General features: G+C 54.4%; 10 protein-coding genes across 10 annotated transcripts in view; 4 read left to right on the top strand and 6 right to left on the bottom strand.

The window, feature by feature from the left end:
• Positions 1–573: 573 nt before the first annotated feature.
• Positions 574–1699, bottom strand: A1O3_04650 (uncharacterized protein; the record flags this gene model as incomplete). The annotated part of the gene is made up of 3 exons (XM_007734778.1): positions 574–861; positions 917–1394; positions 1455–1699. 3 exons carry the CDS (start codon positions 1697–1699, stop codon positions 574–576), a joined length of 1011 nt encoding a protein of 336 aa, XP_007732968.1.
• Positions 1700–2314: 615 nt separating this feature from the next.
• Positions 2315–3712, bottom strand: A1O3_04649 (CMGC/SRPK protein kinase; the record flags this gene model as incomplete). Its single annotated transcript, XM_007734777.1, has 5 exons — positions 2315–2511; positions 2583–2748; positions 2807–3105; positions 3157–3392; positions 3543–3712. 5 exons carry the CDS (start codon positions 3710–3712, stop codon positions 2315–2317), a joined length of 1068 nt encoding a protein of 355 aa, XP_007732967.1.
• Positions 3713–4173: 461 nt separating this feature from the next.
• On the bottom strand, positions 4174–5098 carry A1O3_04648 (3-oxoacyl-[acyl-carrier protein] reductase; the record flags this gene model as incomplete). The annotated part of the gene is made up of 3 exons (XM_007734776.1): positions 4174–4469; positions 4535–5014; positions 5041–5098. 3 exons carry the CDS (start codon positions 5096–5098, stop codon positions 4174–4176), a joined length of 834 nt encoding a protein of 277 aa, XP_007732966.1.
• An 863-nt stretch (positions 5099–5961) lies between these two features.
• Positions 5962–7412, top strand: A1O3_04647 (uncharacterized protein; the record flags this gene model as incomplete). Its single annotated transcript, XM_007734775.1, has 2 exons — positions 5962–6124; positions 6181–7412. The coding sequence occupies 2 exons, from the start codon at positions 5962–5964 to the stop codon at positions 7410–7412; spliced, it is 1395 nt and encodes a 464-aa protein (XP_007732965.1).
• A 1415-nt stretch (positions 7413–8827) lies between these two features.
• A1O3_04646 (uncharacterized protein) lies at positions 8828–9621 on the bottom strand (the record flags this gene model as incomplete). The annotated part of the gene is made up of 2 exons (XM_007734774.1): positions 8828–9125; positions 9230–9621. The coding sequence occupies 2 exons, from the start codon at positions 9619–9621 to the stop codon at positions 8828–8830; spliced, it is 690 nt and encodes a 229-aa protein (XP_007732964.1).
• Positions 9622–10211: 590 nt separating this feature from the next.
• A1O3_04645 (uncharacterized protein) lies at positions 10212–12047 on the top strand (the record flags this gene model as incomplete). Its single annotated transcript, XM_007734773.1, has 2 exons — positions 10212–10246; positions 10307–12047. The coding sequence occupies 2 exons, from the start codon at positions 10212–10214 to the stop codon at positions 12045–12047; spliced, it is 1776 nt and encodes a 591-aa protein (XP_007732963.1).
• Positions 12048–12979: 932 nt separating this feature from the next.
• On the bottom strand, positions 12980–14198 carry A1O3_04644 (uncharacterized protein; the record flags this gene model as incomplete). Its single annotated transcript, XM_007734772.1, has 4 exons — positions 12980–13133; positions 13254–13658; positions 13726–14002; positions 14093–14198. The coding sequence occupies 4 exons, from the start codon at positions 14196–14198 to the stop codon at positions 12980–12982; spliced, it is 942 nt and encodes a 313-aa protein (XP_007732962.1).
• A 1143-nt stretch (positions 14199–15341) lies between these two features.
• On the top strand, positions 15342–17534 carry A1O3_04643 (uncharacterized protein; the record flags this gene model as incomplete). Its single annotated transcript, XM_007734771.1, has 4 exons — positions 15342–15396; positions 15455–15760; positions 15830–16895; positions 16970–17534. 4 exons carry the CDS (start codon positions 15342–15344, stop codon positions 17532–17534), a joined length of 1992 nt encoding a protein of 663 aa, XP_007732961.1.
• Positions 17535–18880: 1346 nt separating this feature from the next.
• Positions 18881–21014, top strand: A1O3_04642 (long-chain acyl-CoA synthetase; the record flags this gene model as incomplete). The annotated part of the gene is made up of 5 exons (XM_007734770.1): positions 18881–19274; positions 19359–19638; positions 19719–20098; positions 20178–20507; positions 20653–21014. The coding sequence occupies 5 exons, from the start codon at positions 18881–18883 to the stop codon at positions 21012–21014; spliced, it is 1746 nt and encodes a 581-aa protein (XP_007732960.1).
• A 515-nt stretch (positions 21015–21529) lies between these two features.
• The window catches only part of A1O3_04641 (uncharacterized protein), a gene marked incomplete at both ends in the record, with an annotated part of 1974 nt that continues 991 nt past the window's right edge, over positions 21530–22512 (bottom strand). Inside the window, 2 exons of the mRNA XM_007734769.1 lie at positions 21530–21664; positions 21825–22353. Of these exons, the coding sequence (XP_007732959.1) occupies positions 21530–21664; positions 21825–22353 (664 nt within the window). The remainder of the gene's footprint in view (positions 21665–21824; positions 22354–22512) is intronic.

Below are 22512 nucleotides of genomic sequence, written 5' to 3'. Positions count from 1 at the left end.
ATGGCTCAGCGAGAACAGCTACCTTATTCGTGATGGGGGCGGGAGCGCGAGCGGGACATTATTGCGGGGAGCCTTAGCCTTAGCCAACGGAAATCTGGGGTGCCAGTGGTGAGCATCACAGGCTTGGGCATGGATTCGCAGGCTTATAGGCCAGATGCCCCTGTCACCAAGGCCTAATTAGGGCTAGGGGGCCTAAGGCTTAGGATTCCGAACCTTCCGAACCGCCTAATGGACGACTACGTACTAGGTACCTTACCTACATGTATACGTACGAGTAGTAGTTCAGATTCCAGACTGACAGAAAAGACTCCACCGTGCCTACCTTATGTTTACTACTACTACTAACCTCATTCATGAATTGAATTGGTACTCTGGCCAGGGCCAGGATGGCCTTGGTTGGAAAGAAGTTGAAGCGATGATAGCATGCCGACCGATCCTTGCCCTCGTAATCGTTCTGATCGACTGCCATCTATTCGATTCTAATCATACAGATCGTCGAGAGCGTGCCCAATTGCCCTCATCAATGCTAATCATACAGGTCGTCGAGAGCATTCCATGTTGCCCTCATCAATGCTAATCATACTGATAGTCGAGATCAGGATATTGCTCCATGACCTCTGCACGACCGAGTGTCAAGTGGCGGGGAGGCGCAATTTCGATGCTTTGTGCCTCTTTCAGTCCTCTTTCCTCGGCAGCCAGAGATTTCTCGCCACGACACAAGGCCTCGTAGAGTTTATTGCCCGTGATTTCCATGAAACAATTCCCAACTCCCTCCGCGCCTGGAGCATCTGGCGCAATTTCCTGCAAAGTGAACCTGACGCCAGAATCGAGGTTTGGGGATCCATCATCATTTCGAAAATCCTGAATGTAGGGTCAATTAGTAAACCACAATACCAAGATCTAGAGCCAAGCTTACCGATGTTGCATGCAATTTGTAATCGATCTCTAGTTTGGTGCCCTGTCGTCGAACTGATGACTTCCACATCTCAATAGAGGCTTTCTTCGACTTCTTTGAGGGTTTTAGATCAATGCTGATCACAATCTTGATCTTTCCTTTTGACCCGTAGAAATAATCGAACACGCGATTTTCCATCGATTTGCGTGTCTGCGAGTAGCCTACCTCGATCACGAGGCCCGGATAGAAGGAGTGACCCCAGTGTGCCCAGGATAAGTCGGGACAGCGTTTGCTTAGTAGGCCTTCGTAGCACGGTTTCACGTGGGAACTGCCTATTCCATAAAAGTCTTGTCCGAATTTTGCGACCTTGTCATCACTTGCGGAGCGGAAGACTTCGAACTGGCTTTCGATGTTGAAACCGACACTCGAGACGACGACCTGCTGGGGTTGCGATAGCATCTTGATGACAAATTCGGCCGTCAAGCCAGAATATTCCCAGCTACAATTCGCGGACGTCAGCGAAAACAGACTCGGGTCAGTTTAGAAGCGGAATCCTCACTGTAGTTTCTCGTTCCAAAACCAGTCGTCTCGAAACTTCTCCTCAAGGACTTTCAAGTTGTTTGGAGACAAGGGGAATGTTAGGTGAGGCTGAGGCGTGACGTCCCCTCGACCAGCTCGGAGATTCTCGACTTCACGCATGATGTCGCTGATCTCGTCAGATTCTGGGGGAGCGCCAACATCACCAGGAGGAGGGGTGTCTTGCTGTGAGTATCCAACCAGGATACAACTCTCACTGTCGTCCATCTTGTGCGTGGAAGGCGCTAAATTTCTTTTGTCTATTGTGGTGGTTGTGGTGACTGCGACACAAAGAACTGCACAGTCGCGTTCAGGGACAACTTAGTAAACATCACAGATGCAGAGGTCGGTGATAACTATAGTATACACATGTACACATGTAGTATCACCAGATGCTCGCCAAGAGATATACCAGGTACGGTCGACCAGTACTCTGCAAATGCACGCAGAAAGTACAACGGTCGAGCATTAGAGTCTCAATAGCAGATAGGCACGAACTATCTTAGTAGACTCTTTCACCGAAGACGTTTCGAGCATGACAATGTGTTCGACTGGACGATTCGGGAGCTTGAGAGGCTGTCTCAAGTAGACCAATAAAGTCTAGTGTCTCCTGCCAACGTTGTCGGGCGAAATATGCCACAGCATCGCGCAGGCAGACGTGACCGCAGGAGGAAGAGTCGAACGGGTCCCAAAGCTTGATGGTCAGGGTAAGTTAGGGGCTTACGACATGAAATCCCACTCGGCTGGCTGCAGGATGCTGTCGTGTTGGTCTATGGCCTGGTCACACTTAGGTCGGGATGCATCTTCAATCATTGACAGCGACTCACTTTCGAGACTGATACATCACATTATGTCGTCCACGGGCCTCATAAGCCATTCATCTTCGAGGATCTCTGAAGATGTTGCTCTCACTTCCGGATCCCAAGTCAATATCTTTCGTATGAACTTTAGAAGCATCTCTTTTTCTTCTCCGGGAGGAACAGTGGTGAGAAAATTCTCTAAGGATGTTTCAGGAATTGGGGGTTCCGATATCCAATTGCCTGTTGTCATCAAATGTTAGTTGTCTCGCACAAGATATAGACAGTCATTAGTACGAAGCACTAAAACTTACCGTCTTGGTCAAAATATGTCCGGAAAAGCGGGCTTCGTTTGATCATCTCCAGCGGTGGAGGGCCAAGATAACCGATATACTGCGAGAGTGCTAACGGGAGAACGTATTGATTGTGTTCACGATCAATAGGATCAAAGAGATTTCTCCTTTCCAGAAGCTTGAGGGTCTGATGATAAGTGGTTAGTACGAGGTCACGGCCTTTGAATCTTTGCTTTTCTGCCTACCATGACACCCACTGACCAAACGTCGACCGGGAACGCCCAAGGAAGCTTCAAGAGCACCTCCGGGGCTCGATATAAATCTGGCATCCACCAGTCATTACTCATCGGATCCGCTAATCGCATTTGGCCAAAATCAGTGAGGATAGGGATGCCCGAAAGTTCAACAATCGAAGATCGAGACCTGTAAATGGGAACTCCGTCATTCATGATTGGTGTGCCCGGGTCTTGCGACTCTTGTTCCTCAATGTTTTTGAAGATGATTTCGTCACTAGCCGCTGTTAGGACATTTTGAGGAGAAATGTCTGCGGTGTAGTTAGTGGATAGTCTTTTAGTAAATCAGCTGCTGAGTATACCAGTATGCACGACGCCACATGTTGCGTGCAGCCAATTCACAGAAAACCACAGACGGTGTACCAAAGATTTTACCATCATCCTCGGGAGGATTGCATCGGGAAGAATTTCCTGTAATGCGCGAAGGCTACTTCCTTGTGGTTTAGTCGCAATACAACAAGGACGGCCATGAGGCCCATCAATCTCGAAGATGTCAAGGGCAAGACGTGTGAAGTCTAGGCCCGGATGATCAGTTTCTCTAGCAAATTCACTCAAGCGCCTTAGCATAGCAACTTCATTGAGAACTGGCGATGTCTCCGTTCCATCTTGAATGCAGATCTTTAGTGAAATAAATGCTTCGATCTACGCAGAAATCAGTTAACACCCATAAAGACGCTTGGTAACTAACATCTCATCTCGAGCGAGCCAAACGGTGGAATACGCTCCGTACCCCAGCTTTGCAATAATTCGATAACGTTGTTTGGAGATATTGCCAATTTTGACTGGGTAGTAGCGCTTCTGATGAAATAGGGGCAGTGTTCCCTCCTCGATTTGCTGATAGCTATCATTGTATGCCATAGTGTGATTTCTTTGACGAGATATCTTAGGCGGACAACCCCAACGCAATGGGGTAAGCGTCAAATGCCGTAGCAGTGTATTCGCACATTGCATCATGGAATGTGGATGGTCTCTCACGCTCAAATCCCCTAGAGGTTGTTTCTGCCAGTTGTTACAATAACATTAGGCTAGCACATGGAATTCAAGAGTCGGTGCACTTTTGCACTAAGCCACTATAAAGTGTTTCTAAACAGTGGGAGAAGACTGAATGATTGGCGTTTAAATGTGTTATGTATAGCCACTATGCAAACCCTTTCAGAATATTACAACGCACTTACTGGAAAGAAGAGAGAGGAGGGAAAGGGGACGAGGGTGAGATATACCAAGTACGGTCGACCAGTACTATTCAAACGCCCGCCGACTGCACAACGGTCGAGCATTGGAGTCTCAATAGCCGGTATGGAATCGTCTCATGGCAGTTTCTAGTTGATGATGTATCCACCGTCCACCACCAGGGCGTGCCCTTGCACAAAGGATGCTTTAGGAGAGCACAGAAAGAGAACAGCATCGGCCACTTCTTCTGGTAAGCCCATCCGCTGCATAGGCGCGATTCGAACCGCAGGAGCAAGTCTTTCGGCAACCTCCTCCGTTCCCGTCGTCATGGCGGTTTTGATCACGCCGGGGCAGACACAGTTGATCCGGATGTTGTCTGTGGAATAGTCTATGGCGTCTGCCCTGGTCATGCCAATTACGGCCGACTTGGAGGCGCAGTAGGCGGCTGCAGAGAATGTTAGCCTGGATATTGGAAAGGGACAGGGACAGGGCCATGGGGGCTTCACTTACGTGCTTTGGGACGACTGACGATCCCTAGCTGGCTCGCTATGTTGACGATGGCGCCTCGCTGGGCTGGCCGAGATGCACTCAACCCGGGCAATGGCTCCTGCTTCAGCATGGCTTGAAGTTCGGCTCTGGACGACAGCCAGCAGCCCCGATAGTTGACACTGTTGATTGCATCAAACGACGCCAGGTCCATCTCGTCTGACCGCTGGTCCTTGCCCAGAATCCCAGCACAGTTGACGGCGTAGTCGATGCGATGGAATTTCTCCACCACCCGCTTCATGAACGTACCGACAAAGTCGGCGTCGGTGATGTCGCCTGGTTCAGAAAAGACCTCGACTCCTGGGCGGGTTGCCTGGATGCTTTCCACGGTTTGCTGGAGCAGGGTGGTGCTGAGGTCGGTGATGGCGATCCTTGAACAGCCCTCAGCGGCAAAGGCGAGGGCAACGTGTGCGCCAATGCCTATATCTTGCTCAGCGACCGAATCTGGTGCATGGATGGGCTTGACCTACCGACACCGCCAGCGCCCGTGATGACAGCCACTCCTGGAAACAACGTAGGCGGCGCCATACCTCACGTGGGAGCGATAGCCAGGTGACAATGTTGTCGCAGCGATTGACGAATGCTCGTGGCCGGGGGCTTGTTCAAGTCAATCTTGCCTACGGATACCAGGTCTTCTACCAGTTGCTCGGACAGCCATGTGTTTGCAGTGGAAGTGGACCTCGTCCCGCAGCACGTTGAGCAACAGGTGTGGGATGATTGACATACCACGCACTGTCATCATCAATGCCCATCACCTGGGGCGGCGATACTGATCCCTGGGCCCCTAGTCCACAATTGGACATTTGAGGTCTCCAACTGCCCCGCCGACATACGCCCAAGGGACTCTGCCCGCCGCCATGCAGACTTATCGGGCGCACAAATCCACGTCTTCGACTGGGGGCCCGTAGGGAGTGGAGCCTCCAACTGAAATCTCGAATCTCATTTGCCCGGCCTCATCAGGATGGTCTACGGCGTACCCTGGAACGGAGGCCGCAAGATATGGTTCTAATCCATAGTATACAGGCACCTGGCACATCCTGTACACACCGGGTGTTGATCGCAGAAGAGGTCAGCGACTTATCATGTCCGTCTCAATCGGGGAATTCCTCCCCAGGCGGTGGAGAGCGGTGTGAAGACGATCGAGACTGATTTATCTATGGCCAATGCTGATACAGCCTGCAATCTGGCGGCCCCGAATTGACCCATATGGTCTGTGGTCTCCAATTGCCACCAGTCTTTGAAACCTTGCCGTGAGGCCTGGTAAAATTATATAGCGATCTCTTTTCCCTCGACACCGGACGCAAATCGGCCACTTCCATTCCACCTAGGCTTCGTTGAACCACGAGGCCCCTGGTCAACCACTCCACTCACAAAACATGGACGGACACAAGATGTCCTCGGACGAAGTCAGACGTGTCCCGTCTGAGGAGATGGTTGGCACCGTGGAGAAGGCTGACCTTGCCGAGAACGAGTTCGAGGTGTTCAAGAAAGGAGAAGGCGTGGTCGAGTTTCGAACCGTCACCTGGTACCATGCATCTATGATTTTCCTGAAGAGTGAGTTGGGAACATAACCTTTGCCACATGACATATCGTACTGACCAGACGAACAGTCATCTTCGCCACCGGTGTCCTTTCCATCCCCACATCCATGTACACTCTGGGTTCGTTTCCAGGGGCGATCAACATCCTCGGCTGGACTATACTCAATGGCTACCTTGCCATTGTCCAGGGCAATTTCCGCAATCGTCACGCCGGCTGCCACAGTATTGCCGACATGGCTCAGCTTGTGGGAGGTCCCATTGTGAGGGAGATCGTTGGATTCCTCTTCATTGCTGCATACGTGATCTGTGCAGGCTCCGGCATCCTCGGAGTGTCGGCCGCCTTGAACGCCTTGTCCAACCATTCGCTCTGCACCCAATGGTTCTCGTTCGTGGCCACCGTCATCGTCGCCATCTTTGCCAGTGTGAGAAAGTTTGAGAAGGTGGCATGGTTGACCTGGGTGGGATTTATCTCGGTCTTCACCGCCGTCATGATCATCGTCGTCGGCGTCACCACTCGAGACCGTCCAGCCATCGCACCCCAGACGGGTCCGTTCGATCTCGGCTATCATGTCATCGCACACCCGACATTCGTTGCAGCCATGACCGCCGTGGCGTCCATCTTCGTCTCCAGCGCGGCGACCGCCGCCTTCTTGCCTGTCATCTCTGAAATGAAGCGGCCACAAGACTACAACAAGGCGGTGTGCGTGTGCATGGCCCTTGTCACCTCTGCATACCTCGCCTTCTCCTTGGTGGTGTACAAGTGGTGCGGCAAGTGGGTGGCCACCCCTTCGCTTGGATCCGCGGGCCCTACCCTCAAGAAGGCCGCTTACGGCGTCGGCATCATCGGCCTGGCCGTTTCGGCTTGTCTGTATGTGCACATTGGCGCCAAATACATATTCGTGCGCATCCTGCGCAATACTCGCCACTTGCAGGCCAATACGGTCGTGCACTGGGGAACATGGCTCGGCTGCACCATTGGAATCTCCATTGCCGGCTTCCTCATTGCCTCAGGCGTCCCCATCTTCAACTATCTTCTGGGTCTCGCGGGCACGTTCTGCTTCGCCCCGGTGGCCATCTCGCTTCCCGGCTACCTTTGGTGCTACGACCACCCTCACTATTGGAAGGGGACCCTGTGGCAGAAAACCCTGTACGCCTTCCACGTGTTCCTGATTGCGCTGGGTCTTTTTGTCACTATCGGGGGAACCTATGCTGTGATACAGTCGATCATCGACGCCTATGCCTCTGGACAAATTGGCTCGGCCTTTGACTGCGCCGACAACAGTGGCACCGTGTTGAACTAGACCTGGAGACGGACTGACGGGATCGATCCAGAGCCTGTTATAGAGAAGGCTATCTTAGATTATGTATGGTCTATGATTTTGGGAAGGTGATTCGGATGCGGATGCGGATACGAAGCGGAAGCTGTGATCTCTATAGCTTTGATGCAATCCTATGACACTTGCGACTTCTTCGGACGCAAAGCTGTATCTTCATTCTTCATTCTTTACTCCATCAGTAGCACGATACGTAACCACATTCTACTTCTGATTCAGCCTTCTCACGCCGACTGACATGCGCGGTTTGGCACCAAGTCACTTGCCACCCAACGGCATTCCTCTGACGAGATATGCGAACCCATACAGATACAGTACATGTACAGAGTAGAAACTTCCTGTCTGATGACTGGATTTGGAACCGTCACTGGTGTCGAGACGGTCACACTCAGCAATGATAATCTATGATGCCGGTGGCTCGGCTGTCCTGTACTTCTCGGCCCAACACGCTCTTATCGTAATTGGAAGAGTGAACCATGCCGTTGCCATTGCCGTAGCTTGCCGTAGCTTACAATAGACATGAGGATGACGGCCTACAAGATGGAAAAGATAAGAACCTTGGAATCTCTGTGGTCAGATACTTTACTACTGGTATTAGATCACGCTTGAGCAATGAGCCATGGATTCTGCTGACATGCTCCAAATTCCCGGATGTGGAAATTCGGGGCTCAGGCTGGGGCCCCCTTGGCCTTCGGATCTTGTGAAGGCGGCAAGATACTGTACTCTAGGCGTCCACATGGACCAGGCACTGGTCAAGTGGGTTGAGTTATCGTCTCCACTCAATCAACTTACTCAGAGTCGAAGTCTGTACAGAAGCAGAAGTGCTGGTCCCTGGTCCCTTTCTCTGGTCCCCGGAAGCCTCGGCCACGTAGTTTAGGACCAACGTCCCTCACATAGACTGATTTGGTCGTCCACTAACGAACGTTCTTGGGCGATTCTTCAAGTGATAAAGTAGTATGGATAATGATATTGATGCATAACAATATTCTGCACTCTGAAGTCCTTTTCTACGAGAGGATACAGTGAAGTCTTATGCTGAGATGTCTGGCCAAACGCCCGTACTAAACGCAAGTGCTTGTGTCCTTATGATTCGGTATCATGTTACATCTTTCGTGACCATGAAAGAGTCGTCTTAGGGTTCTCTCAAGGTGTCAGCCGTATCGGTCGTTATAGTTGTGGTCGGATATGCCGGCCAATAGCACGTAGTACTGGAACCAGGCAAGTCACCAGCTGGAGTGTGCATGCCCCTTCCGGCCTACTCTAGACCGGACAATACTTGAGCCCTTCGTAGCGGGCCGTCAAACAAGGCGAGGAACAGAGACAGCTCGCCAGAGTTGTTGTGTTCAAGACTGACGAAGACCTCGCGTTCCGTTCCCGCAGTCTCAAGAGTATTTCGGTGGTTCAGAGTCCATGATTTTCCTGTAGGCGGCTCTCACTTCATCTCTCGCTCCCATTGTGTCCAACCACTTTTCGATGTTGGGGTGTCGAGTAAGGCTCAGGCCTGCGAATCCATGCTGTCGCACCCACGGTTCGTAATGGTAGTCCACCGCAGTGACCCGGCCAGGCAGGATGGACGTCCCCCCGGTCCTGCTCAGCTGGTATTCAAGCACGTCGTAGTATAGTAATGTTTGCTGCCTGTAGCGATTCAAGGCATCGTCGTTCGGCACTGGGTTGTAGTGGCTGCGACTCATCTGTCAGACAACTCTGTATCCTCACCCTTCTCCTTTTTCTTCTTCTTGCTGGTCGTGCACGGGTTCTGGGGTCTCTCGTCTCAACTGACTTACCGGTACCAGTTCGTCTGCCCCGTCATAGGACCCAAGGTGGTCAGCAGGAAGTATTCCCATTTCTCGAAATCCACTCGGTCCTGCTCCGTCTGACTGACCGGACCGAGTTTCCCCTCCTGGTCGTAGACGCGCCGGATGTAGTTCATGCAAGCCCCGGACTCCCAGGACACCACGCCCGTCCGGGGGTCTTCTAGGGCAGGAACGCGGCCGTTTGGGTTGAGCTTGCGGAACTTCTCGCCCTTCACGCCGTGTGCGGCATCGTCTCCAAACTCCCAGAAATGCACCACGTAGTTGACGCCCAAGGCTTCCATTGCTATTGCGATCTTGATCGGATTCGGCCCTCGTGCGTGAGCATGGAGCACAAGAGGCTTGGCCCCTGTCGATATCGACATGGCAGGTTTGTTTCTCTTTGTCCAAGTGAGTCAGCAGCCAGGGTGGTGCAGAGAGTTTGGGAGTTTTAAGAATGAGCTTTGCTGGTAAAGTAGGTGTTGACAGGTCTAGAAACAAGACAGAAGTCTACTCGGTTCACAGGTCAGCATACATTATATATTTCGAAGCATATGCCTACAGTTGAAGGTGACAATGACTATACTCACATATTCTGTTGACCAAAGGTTGGAGTGTACTAGAATCCGAGATGGGGATCCGTGTCCACACTCCACAGTCCACATTCCACACTGTGGGCTCCTTAGCCTGGTGTGTACAGTACAGTAAGTATCTCTGTAGTTGGGGTTGGGGATTGGCGTGGCGTATTCCGGCCTTAGCCCCTGGACCCTCCGAGCCTGACACTCCCCCTCCTGACCCCAAGGGATCCTCCGAGATGCATGTGCTGGTCCAGATGTGTGCACGTTACTGTCATACTAGACTAGACTAGACAAGACTAGACAGGGCACTGTTCAGGAATATCCTTTGTTCTTCTTCCACGGAGTGGTATCTCTTGGTATCTCTTGGTCAAATCTCAACCAGCCGAGTTATCGCTATCATGTCGACGGTTGCCTTGCCCAATAGCGATTTCCAGTAAGTCGTCCTAGTCACTATCCTCTTGTGATGTCTGGGAATCCTGCTGATTGTCCACAGGTCGCACATCACCGTCCAAGACCTGAGGTCCCTGGCGGCCACGTTCGACATCAAGCTCCAATCGGGCTCAGACGAAGATGCCTACTTGACTCTGCTCCAGTCGGCAGAAGCCATTTACGAATACTTCGAGACCGTGGATGACTATATCGTGCCATCCCTGGTCCCGACCGCGACTGTCTCGGAGCGGACCTTTTGGCGACCGCGGCAGGAGGACAACGTTCTGAATGCTTGGAGCCATCGTTGCGATCTGAGAGCGGCGAACCCGGAGACCAGTCTGCTGGCTGGGCGCTCGGTTGCCTTCAAGGACAACATTTGTGTAGGAGGCCTGCCTACCACCCTCGGAACCCGCTCTGGCCTCGTGTCCAACGAAGGCGAAGGCGACAATTACCCGATATCGACCATCGATGCGAGCGTTGTTTCCAGGGTGCTGAATGCTGGGGCGACGGTCAAGGGAACAACGACGTGCGAGACCTATTCAGCTTCCACTCTCTCGTCCACCTCTTTCGGCGGCCCGGTCCAGAACCCCTGGGCGCATGGCTACAACGCTGGCGGTAGTAGTAGCGGCAGCGGCGCGCTGATAGGAGCGAATCTGGTATCGAAGCTCCAGGGCACTCATTTTGGCGAGAGGGTGGACTTGGCCATCGGCGGTGACCAGGGGGGCAGCATTAGACTCCCGGCAGCCTACAACGGGTGCTATGGCCTGAAAGCCACGCATGGTCTGATCCCTTACACCGGAGTCATGCCTCTGTCGCCTATGGTGGACCATGTCGGGCCCCTGGCCAACAGCCTGCAAGACATTGCACTGTTGCTGCAGGTATTGGCAGGATACGACGGCCTCGACGCTCGAATGACGGCGGAAGCACCCTTGAGAGAGAATGTGCTCGACTACCCAGCCCTCCTTCGCGAATCCTTTGCTGAGGCCCAGGCCCAGTCACCATCACCAGCATCACAACGGCAGCCGTTGCCTTCCTTCACCGTCGGGCTGCTCAAGGAATCTTTCCACGTTCCAGGCATGGACCCCGTCGTCGCTCAACACGTTTACGAGACGGCCAAGCAAGCCTTTGAGAAGACAGGGGTGCGCGTTGTCGAGGTGTCGGTTCCTCTTCACTCCGACGGGCCTTTGATCTGGACGGCATCAACTCGCGCCACCATGGCGGACTGGGCCGTCGCTGCGCAGACCCCAGGCTACCTCACTCACCAACCTCCTCATATGAAGTTGCAATGGCCCCCCAACCAGGACATGTACGAGACGCTGTCGGACACCAACCCGACCGTCATGAACCTCGTCTTCAGCGGCGCCTTCCTCAAGGATAGGTACGGCCCCGGAGTCGAGGCCAAGGCCCATCGGAAGGTGTTCCAACTGCGGCACGCGTACGACGAGGCCTTGCGCCACGTTGACGTCCTGGTCACCCCGACCACCATTGGCCTGGCCTCGCCACATCCGGAGCTCCAACGCGACGGAAAGCGCACGGGGATCATGGAGAGAATCAACCCAGCCATTGGGCTGAGCAGCAATACTTGTCCTTTCAACGTCACCGGCCATCCGGCCCTGAATGTTCCCTGCGGCTTTGAAAAGGATCTCAAGACCGGCCATTTTCTACCCGTGGGAATGCAGATTATCGGACGGCGATGGGACGAAAAGATGGTCCTGAAGGCCGCCGCCTTCTTTCAAGTCGGGCAGCAGTGTCAGTCTCCGGCTCAGAGTTCGGGCTCATCTCAACCAGGGCCACTGCACCTGTAATGGATGGCGGTTCGCTTCTGGCTTCGAAAAAGCAGGCATTAAAAGACATGCATATCCGTAGATATAGATAGATTGGCCCATTCTTAAGACTTAGACTCCCTGGATAATATAATTTGGTCTACTCTCTACTCTACAGTATGATGAGGACGAGTTCGAGCTCGCACTATACATGCTGTCACCCACCTACCTAGAAAGTGAACCGCGATGCTTGTCTGTCGTCTTTGCCTGTTCACGACCCTTGAGATGTCGTGGACGGCCTCAGGAGGCGAAACCAGACCTCTCCCCAACGGGAAGGTCAAGCTTCTAGAGGGTCATGCTTTTTGGAAGGTGTGACTTGACTCAGCAGGGGCCTAGGATTGCACGAATCCTACCGCAGTCACTCTTCAGTACCTATCACATTAAAAGCTTGTCTCAAGCCATACTGCCAGTATCAACAAGAGGTGCAGGCGCCCATGTCCGTTGATAAGGAGTCGGGGTCTCGGGGTCGACGGGGTGTCCCAAAGAGGGAATTTGGAGGTGGAGGTGGGAATGGAGTACGACTACGAAGCAGAGCAATCAGCACTTGGCCGTGGGGGGATGGTCTGGTTCCCGCAGCATCCTGATTCTGGCAGAACAGAATCCTTGCAGGTGATTGTGATTATCGTGGTCTGGCTGCGAGACGAGAACAAGGTCCAAATCCTGCAGCGTCAGCGTCGGAAAAGAAGGATGGCCGACTGGTCTCGAAGAAAATGGAAATTGAAATCCCGTTTATTAGTGGGTTGAGTCATGACATTGTACATCAAATGTAATATGAGAAATAGCCTTGCATACATATCTCGTATCTACCAGAAACTAGGTTCCCCCTATGGCCGTAGCATAACGAGAACCAGAATCGTCATGACAAGCGTCTCTTGTGGTCCCCCCTTCAATCGGGCTTTACCTTTACGGCTGCCTCACTTGGAGAGTGGTTCTCTTTTCAGGATCTCTGCTGGGTCTTGTGGAAGGTAGGCGCCCTCAGGATATCGGTTCTTTCGCTTGAATTCATTCGACACCTCCACCATGGGCACAAACTCGACGCCCTCGTGCTTTTTGAAATGGGAAATCAGTCTGCGTGAGAAGACGGCGTGTCAGTTAGCTTTAGCCCACACCCAAACAAACAAACAAGCAATAGTACTCGTTCTCGTTCTCGTGCTGGTACTCGTAGGGAGGAGAAGGACGAGTGCTTACCTCTCATGCATCAGAATCACATGTGGTCGACCGGAGACGTCTGGATGGATCGTGATGGGAAAGATAAACTCGTCGTACTCGCGGTACATGTAGTCGAAGTGGTCCCGCCAGATGTCCTCGATGTCGCGAGGGTTGACGAATCCATGACTGTTGGGGGAGTTCTTGATGAACATCATGGGTGGCAGGTCGTCGATGTACCAGTTGCCAGGGATCTCGACCAGACCTGTCTCCCGGCCCTTGACCAACGGCTTCATCCAGTGGTCCGGGTGTTTGCTGTAGTCGATCTTGGTCCAGGTGTCGCCGGTGCGCAGCCAATATGCCTGGCAGTCATGGTGTGAGAGACTGTGGTCGTACTCGATGCCATAGTCGAGGAGCAGTTGAGCTCCTTCGGCACTGGTCTCCCACCTGATTTGGTTTGGCCCAGTCAGTCGTGGCTGCTCAGGGGCTTTTTGATGTCTGAGCGGACACTTACCAGGGCGCCACGCTTCCCTTGGGAGGCTTCCCCGCGAACTCGGTCAGAAGCCGGAACGTCTTGTCCAAGACCACTTTCTGCTGCTCCAGCGTCATGTCCGACGGGTTTTCGTGCGAGTAGCCGTGTAAGCCGATCTCGTGGCCGGCGTCTCGAACCGCCGCCATGTCTTCGGGGAACGTCTCGAGCGAGTGGCCTGGAATGAACCACGTCGTCTTGATCTGGTGCTTTTCGAACATGGACAATAGTCGCTGCGTGCCCACCGTGCCGGCGAAAATCCCTGCACAGGCGTGACGCGTTATTCAAGTTCAGTTCGCCGCATCCTGTCGTCTGCCACGCACGGGCACAGAGCCAACCAAGCCTGACTCACCTCGACTGATGTCGCTGACGGAATCCTCTCCCCCGTATGACCCCAGCCAGCCGGAGACGGCATCGACGTCGACGCCGTAGCTGATCAAGACACGTTTCTTGCCCATCTTGTGGAGGCCGAGGCTGTCTGAGTCAGAATCAGTGCCTCAAGAAGAAACAAGAATGTTGTAGATCGTGGAATGTCTGAAAGGGACTGTGCTGTGTGTTGTGCTGTTCATTAGGGAACCATTTATATCTCGTATCTTAGTGTAGTCTAAGGTCTAGAGTCTCCCCTCCACACTGTCGAATCTGCTCTCCAAATGCCCATCATGGGGTGGCTGATCTTTTGCACGGACAAGTCCATGCATGGCTTATCGCCCTGCGCACCCATCCATACGAGACCTTGCACCCGTGGTGCCGGTGCCTGTGGCAATAAGACGGATACTAGAATGAGCCATTGGCTGTGGTCGGGCTCTGATTGGTGAGAGATAGCCATTCTGTGGACCGGTCGGGCACGTGAGACCATGTGAAGTCACGTGGTGCTCAAGACTCTCCCCACCCCACGTGACAGCCCTGTTTTGCCTGTTCCTTTCCTTATCTGTGGCTATCGAGCAGGCTCATTCATCATGACGACGCATTCCATCGATTGACCTCGTCGTCGACCACCTGCAAGCAGGATCCAGGATCCAGGATCCATGGCCCTCTGATGGCCCTGTGATGGCCCTGTAACCCGCCTCCTCCGACATGGCTCAGGCTCAGTCTCTCTTCTCAACCTGGTCCACCAGGGACAACTTCGTCGATGATGGCTCCGGCTCCCGAGGCCAGCTCGCCGTCAAGGACCACGCCTGCCACCGATGTGGCCGAGTGTTCCGGCGCTCCGAGCATCTCAATCGACACTTGAGAACACGTTAGTCCCGCAGAGGGTTTGGTTGCGATGCCGTATGGCAGGCGTATCGCAGGGATGCTGACCTGGTTGAACAGACACCAAGGAGAAGCCTTTCCGCTGTCAATGCGGCGCTCCTTTTGCGCGGCAAGACCTTCTAAAGCGGCATATCCGCTTGTCGCATCCTGAGAGATACACATCGACCTCGACCAGGCAAGCCATCGAGGGGCTCCAGCCCCATTCGGGCCAGGTACATGAGGAGGCTCTGAACGTCCACGCGACACAACCTTCCATACAGCACCAGCCCCAGCACCACCAGGGCCCGGATAGTGCGACGGTCAATCCACACTTCCTTGCGCCGTACTCAACCTCGACTGCCGAGCACACCATGCACATGTCGTCACCTACGTCGCTCATGATGGATAGCTCGCTCCAGGATCTCGGTAGGTGCGGCCACATCTCCTGCGGTCACCCGATGCCTAATGTTTGGATTTGGATTAGAATTTGACGCCCTTCTCAACACCTCTCCCGGCGAACAGGCCCATTTGCAACAGCTGGCCAACTTCATGGACAGTATGGGTCTGTTGACAGACTTCGTCACCTTTGACCCAGTGCCGAACGAGCCATCCGAAGCCGAAGAAGCAGAGCCTCAAACAACGCCCACTCACAACGACCACGACGTGCCCGATGATGCTGCAGACGATGCCGCCCACATCGACCCTAGAAGCCGTCCGATCTCGCCGTTCCGGTCGTGGCTGCCATCGCCTCCGCCAACCGATCATAATATGAGAGATGTCGCTGATCCGAGTAAGCTGCAGGGACACCAGCTAACCCCACCCCCACCCCAACCCGCCTGAAGCTGACGAGTTCATGTAGTATCCTCCGGTCAACGGCGGCCTCCACAGACACCCTTCTTCGACGTCACTAGAGAGCAGCGAACCTGGCTCGAATCCAGCCTGGCTGAGTTCCGAGATGTCCTAGCCGGGTTCTATCTGCCCTCCCATCACAGCCTGACCAGATATCTCACATCCTTCATTGACGGCTTCCACAGCCATCTTCCACATGTCCATGTCCCTACCGCCAGAATCGAGGACTTCACTCCCGATACGATCCTCGCCTTCGCGGCTACCGGGGCACAGTACGTCTTCGAGCATCGCAATGCCGACCGACTATTCTATGCCGGAAAAGCCATCCTGTTAGAACGAATGCGAAGGCAAAGAGAGGCCCGGATCCGCCGGTCCGCCACCTCTCCCAAGTCTGTGGTCGCGCAGGGGCTCGATTGTGGTCGCGCCCAACGGTTCAAGACCGTCTCGGCCGTGCTGTCTTCGGATGAGACCGCATCGCCGGTTGCGCCGGAAGAAGCCAGGGATTTGCACCAGTGCTTGGCAGCTGCAACCACGCTCATGGGCTACAGCGCGTGGGAAGGAGTGATTCTGTTACGTGAAAGTCTTCAGCTGGCGAGCGTGGTGGCTGAATGTCTGCGAGACATTGGAATGTTGACCACCAGCCATGGAGCTGCCGCCGGTCCCGATCTGAACTGGAAAGACTGGACTCAGGCCGAAAGCGAGAGGCGCGCTCAGCTGGTCGCGTTCACCTTCTTGGAAACCCTCAGCATCGCCTACAATGTTCCTCCTTATCTAATGAGCAGCCAGTTCAACATCCGCCTGCCCTGCACCACCGCGGAGTGGAAGGCCAGCACTGAGGCGGAATGGAAGGCGGCCCGGGCGAACATTGTTTCTGAGCAAATGCACTATCAACCAGCGCTGGCCGTCCTTTTCGACACGTCCAAATCAGACAGCCCGCCCACGCCCATGACCACGCCGTTTGGGAACTACGTTCTTTTGCATGGCCTGCTGCAGAGAATATTACTAGCATCGGAAATCTCCAACCCCACGGATGACCAAATCACAACCATGTCTCGGAGTAACTTTGACCATATGGAGTGAGTGCAAGCCGTACAGCGGGACTATCTATAGGGACTGTAGATGCGGATGACTTGCTGACACAACTGCCCAGATATGCCCTTCGCTCGTGGACGGTCGTGTGGCAGAAAACGCCCGAGTCCAGTCTCGATCCTCGCAATGCCAATGGGCCCATTCCTTTCACCTCGAGCGCGCTTCTTGGTCTCGCCTACGTCCGCTTACATCTCCATCTCGGGCCCCATCGCGGCCTAGAGACTCGGGACAAGTCGCATATTGCAAACAGTCTTTTCAAGTCCCCTCCGGTTCACCGCGGGCATCGCATCTTACCCGCCATTCTGTACGCCGTCCACGCCCTGAGTCTCCCGGTCCGGTTAGGAATCGAGTCCGTGGGTCGAAGTCAGGCTTTCTTCTGGAGCATTCGGCACGGGCTGTCCAGCCTTGAGTGTGCCGTCTTGCTGGCGAAATGGCTGATGGCCGTCCATGTGACCCAAGCAGAGACCGAAATCAGCAGTGAGCATTCCATTCCACAAATCCCGTCCCATCCCATCCTGCTGGCTATGTCCACGTTCACTCTTTCGCGGGTGGTATTTCTGCGCCGAGAATGCCGTCTTTTCCAACTCACGAGAGAGCGTTCCAAGCTGACCCAGGCCATTGCATAGAGAATGAACGCCGTATGATCCGCTGGGTCAGGTATGTCGTCAAAGAAGCGCTTGAATGCTGCGATAGCGAAGACTCGACCGAGGCCGATGATCAGAGCATGGACAAGACCGAGCTGGTCAATGCGCTGCCGATCCGAGAACTGGCGTTACATGTTCTCTGCATCTGGTCCAGGATGTTCCGTTGCAACGTGCAATGGCCATTCCTGAACATCATTGGCCTCAGTCTGCAAGAATATGCGCACCTGCTCGAGTTAGAGGTTATCTCCATGGGGAACCCAGGTAATGCAGCAACAGCAACAGCAACAGCAACAGCAACAGCAACAGCAACAGCAACGCAAAGTCCCGGCACCGACCTGAGGAGCTTCGCCAGTTATGGTTATGGTCCAGAGGGTCCCCGATGACCTGAATGGGGTGGGCATGCCGGCGGCCTCACACTGAGACCGGGCAGAGGAGAGCCTCCTTAGCCCTTGTCATGATTATGATAATTATTATATATTATACTGTACATTTACGGGACCAAGTACCATACGCCACCGGCCAATGAAATATCGTGGGGACTCAGGACTCGGACGTTCACTGAACCCTACAGAGTAAGACCCCTGGATCACCTCCAACTCTTGCTTGGGTGCTGTTCGAGGACACAAGCACATATCGTCCACCACATGAAACCAGCGGGAAGAAGGTCCCTCAGTCTATGACATGCACCGCCGAGCCTCCGTTAATGTGGCGCTCCTTGGCCTTTAGAAGCATCTTCGATCGTGGCAACAGACTACAGAGTACAGACTCCTGATCCTTCTTTCTACTGACCGGACGCCAGTTTGGTAGTTCGGACCCAGGACCCACCGATCTTGGGCCTGCCGTCGACGGGGCTGTATGGAGTACGGAGTACGTATAAATCCCGTCCCTTCTTAGACCAGCGAAACGATCCGTCCCACCGCCACTCCAATACGGATGGGTACTGTACATACCACTCGTCAAGCTTGTCTCGTTACGACGCTAGGAAACATGCCCAGCTCTTGGCTGTTGACAAGGAACTGGAAGTGTTGTTGCAGCCCTCAACCTCGACCCCCCAGAGATCAGCGCTTTCGGCATGCTTCACTCCTGCCACCGAAATCGGATCGCACTGCAGCCTGCACATGGCGAAATTTCGCGCATGTGGATTCGATGCAGCTCAGGAATGACACGCACCAGTTTGAGCCCTGAAGGGGCCTGTACGTCTATCCGTCTGTCCCTAGGTGGATACACATATAATACTTTGGAGATGGAGCAGCCGGAGGGCATGTCTCGATATCTGCGACCCCAGGCAGAGAGTCACTTTACTTGTTACCGTGGCTTTATCGACAATAATGGCATTGGAGTCGAACAGCGACCCGGTCCTCTTCCCGGCTCCAACTCCAGCACTGTCCATTGTCCACGGCAGCGCCGACGTCCCCTTGGTGGACTTTACACTCGGAGAGCTGCTCGACTTCCAGTGTACCAAGTACGGGTCCAACGAGTGCTTGGTCGTGCCATGGACCGGGGCAAGATGGACCTACGAACATCTGCGACAGGAGAGTGTCTGGCTCGCCCGGGCTCTGGCTGCCCGTGGCATTCGTCCTGGTGACCGGGTTGGCTTGATGGCGGGCAACTGCGAGCAATACGTGTCGGTGTTTTTCGCCTGCATGCGACTTGGTTGCGTGCTGGTCATTCTGAACAACACCTACACTGCCTCCGAAGCGCGGTATGCTCTGGAGTTTACCGGTCAGTCTCGTCTCTGTGGAGTCTATGGACGTCAGCAGGAGTGTGTGTATGTGTGGGCAACGTGCTGATCATCAGGAGGGCCAGAGTGCAGGATTCTCTTCACCACCACCCGGATCAGCTATCACGACAACCGGCGGCTTCTTCTCAGCCTGACGGAGAATTCGGGGCCCTTGGAGGAAATTGTCATCCTCCGGGGGTACCCCGGCCAATTCACGTCGTATACGAGCCTGGTCGAGAGCGGAGCGGCGGAGTCGGGCGATATTCTGGCCCAGCTCTCGCAACAGTTCAGCACCCATGATGTTTGCAACCTTCAGTTCACCAGCGGCACCACGGGAAATCCCAAAGCGGCGATGCTGACCCATCAGTGAGTTCTTCCAGGCCTGCACGCCGTCCGTCTAATCCGTGCCGCAACCCCCTGACCACTGACATCCGGCCCTGGACCAGCTCGATTGTCAACAATAGTCGCTTCATCGGGGACCGGATGGCGTTCACGGAAGACGACGTGCTCTGCTGTGCACCGCCCCTGTTCCATTGCTTCGGTCTTGTTCTCGGGCTGTTGGCCGTCATCACTCACGGCGGCAAGGCCGTGTACCCGAGCGAGACCTTCGACGCCGCTGCCTGCCTGAAGGCGGTCTCCGACGAGCAGTGCACCGGCCTCCATGGCGTGCCAGCCATGTTCGATTCCATCTTCAGCCTCCCGCGGCCCGACGACTTTGATTGCTACCGACTGAGGACGGGCATCATTGCCGGGGCGCCCGTACCCAAGCACTTGATGGAGCTTCTCTTCAACGAGCTGGGAATGACCGAGTTCACGAGCAGCTATGGTACTTATACTGACCTCCCCCTCCCCCTCCCCCGCGACTCCCACTTGACGCACGAGCGTTACTAATCCGCCATCCGAAGGTCTGACTGAGGCGTCCCCGACATGTTTCAATGCATTCCACGATGATCCGATCGAACTGAAGCTGGCGACGGTCGGCAAGGTGATGCCCCATGCTCACGCCAAGGTGGTGGACCGTGACGGCAAGATCCTACCGATCGGCCAGCGTGGCGAATTGTGTATTGCCGGGTACCAGCTACAGCGCGGATACTGGCGGAATGCGGAGAAGACGGCTGAAGTCATGATCCGCGACGACGACGGCGTGCTGTGGCTGCACACGGGGGACGAGGCCGTTCTCCACGAGGACGGGACCTGCACCATCACCGGCCGGTTCAAGGACATCATTATCCGAGGTAAGCTCGTCATCTCGCTCCTCCCCAGCGAGTGGTTGATTATAGTTTATCGTTGTGGCTTTGTTTGCCACTGTCCTTCTACTGTACTGTACTGTGCTGTGGATGATCCCGAATACTGACTTGTCAACACCTTCGTCGGTATCAGGAGGAGAGAACATCTACCCACTTGAGATTGAAGAGAGACTGGTGGAGCACGATGCCATCGAGAGAGGCATCGTGGTCGGCGTCAAGCACGCTCGCTATGGAGAAGTGGTCACGGCCTTTCTCCAGCGAGCGACGAATGCGAATGCCGCCGCGGGTGGAAGGTATACCCATCTCAGCGACGACGGGGTGCGCGATTGGGTTCGAATGAAGCTGGGACGACATAAAGCTCCCGCGCACGTCTTCTGGCTGGGCGAACATGGCATTCCCGCCACCGTCCCGTTGACGGGCAGCGGGAAGGTGAGAAAGTTTGAGCTGGCGCAGTTGGCGGAGCAGATTTTGTCCAAGGACCGAGCGAGGCTGTGATTGTGATTGGGAGTAGTATTCTGTTCCACCATGCCATTTGCAAAGATCACTTCCAACTCCGGCTATGCCCTAAAGGATTCACACCCACACCTCTCAGCCAGTCTGATCTGATCTGTTTTGGTCTGTTAGTTCATACTGTACCAGATCACTTCATATCACATCGCCGAGCCTATTACTGTTACAGACTGTATGTAGCTGTAGCAAAGCATGTCAGCACATGTCAGGCGTCTAGACTTGAATCACAGTGCCCAATTGAAATGATGACTGACGGTCACAAACAAGTTGTTCTATATTATCGTTTTCCTGCCCGCAACACCATCTACCGTCTACCATCTACCATCTAGTTGCTTTTGGTCGCTTCGATGCTGCAGAAGATGAAGATGACTGTATGTAAGATATAGTCAACTCCAATGACTGTGAAGATTCCCCCGATTTCTTTTCAAAACAATCGCTGCCCGTACCGGATCCCACATCCACTGTTTCTGGAAACGTGGATCGCTCGGTCGGACTTCACTTTAGAGCCGTGCCACTCTCTCCTCGGCCGGGATGGCCGTGGCGTCCGAGTTCAGTCGGTCAGATCGTTGGGACAGTATCGAGTCGACGACACGGCTGCTCCGTGCCGCGAGAACCGGGTATAGGTTGTCATCCGTCTATATAGATACAGTTAGTCATCTGTCACCGTTGCGAGCGATAAGGAACCTGAAGATGAAGAGGCCGCACAAGGCTCGGGGCTCAGAGCTCAGGGTTCAGGGTCCAGGACTTAGGGCTCAAGATTCGGGGTTCAGGTCAATATTCACGCCTGGAACTTACATCGTCTCCTTCCAAGGCACCCTGTAACCACAACCCACATCCCGCGGCGCAGGTGCCGGAGCGGAAATTGACCTGGTAGTCTCGGTCCACGGTGATCTGGGCACCATCCAACAAGCCGCTGGCAACCAGGGGCTGCGTGAGCTTCTTGTATTCTGATCTGGCGTAGCCTGTCGCGGCTATGACCAAGTCGAACACGTTGCGCCGGCCTTCGTTTTGGTCCTGATCCTGGTCCTGGTCTTTTGATTCTGGCTGCTGGAACCACAGCCGGACTTGACCATTTGCCGTTCGTTCCGCCCCGACCAACCGATGCTGCAATTTGATCTGGAATCGCCATTGGTTCGCATCCGCCTGCTTCACGCTTTGGCCGTACTGGATCTCGTAGATGCTCGCGACGAGCTGCCGGTCAATGGCGGACTGGGGTTCCGGAACCGTGGCGAGGCCGAGGCCCTCGCCGATGGCTCTTCGTCTCAGCTCCACCGGCAGTGTCTGTCCCATCTTTGAGGTGGGCCTGGCGGTCTTGTCGGCGACACTATAAATGCAAAGGCGAGTCAGCAGCCGCGCAGGCAGAACAGAGCAAAATGGAGCAGGGCGGGGCAGAGCAGAGCAGAGCAGAGCAGAGCAGAGCAGAGCAGAGCAGAGCAGAGCAGAGCAGAGCAGAGCAGAGCAGAGCAGAGCAGAGCAGAGCAGA

This window comes from Capronia epimyces (genome assembly GCF_000585565.1).
Source record: "Capronia epimyces CBS 606.96 chromosome Unknown aczIQ-supercont1.4, whole genome shotgun sequence".
Taxonomy (NCBI): Eukaryota; Fungi; Ascomycota; class Eurotiomycetes; order Chaetothyriales; family Herpotrichiellaceae; genus Capronia; species Capronia epimyces.
This window is presented reverse-complemented; position numbering and strand designations above follow the sequence as displayed.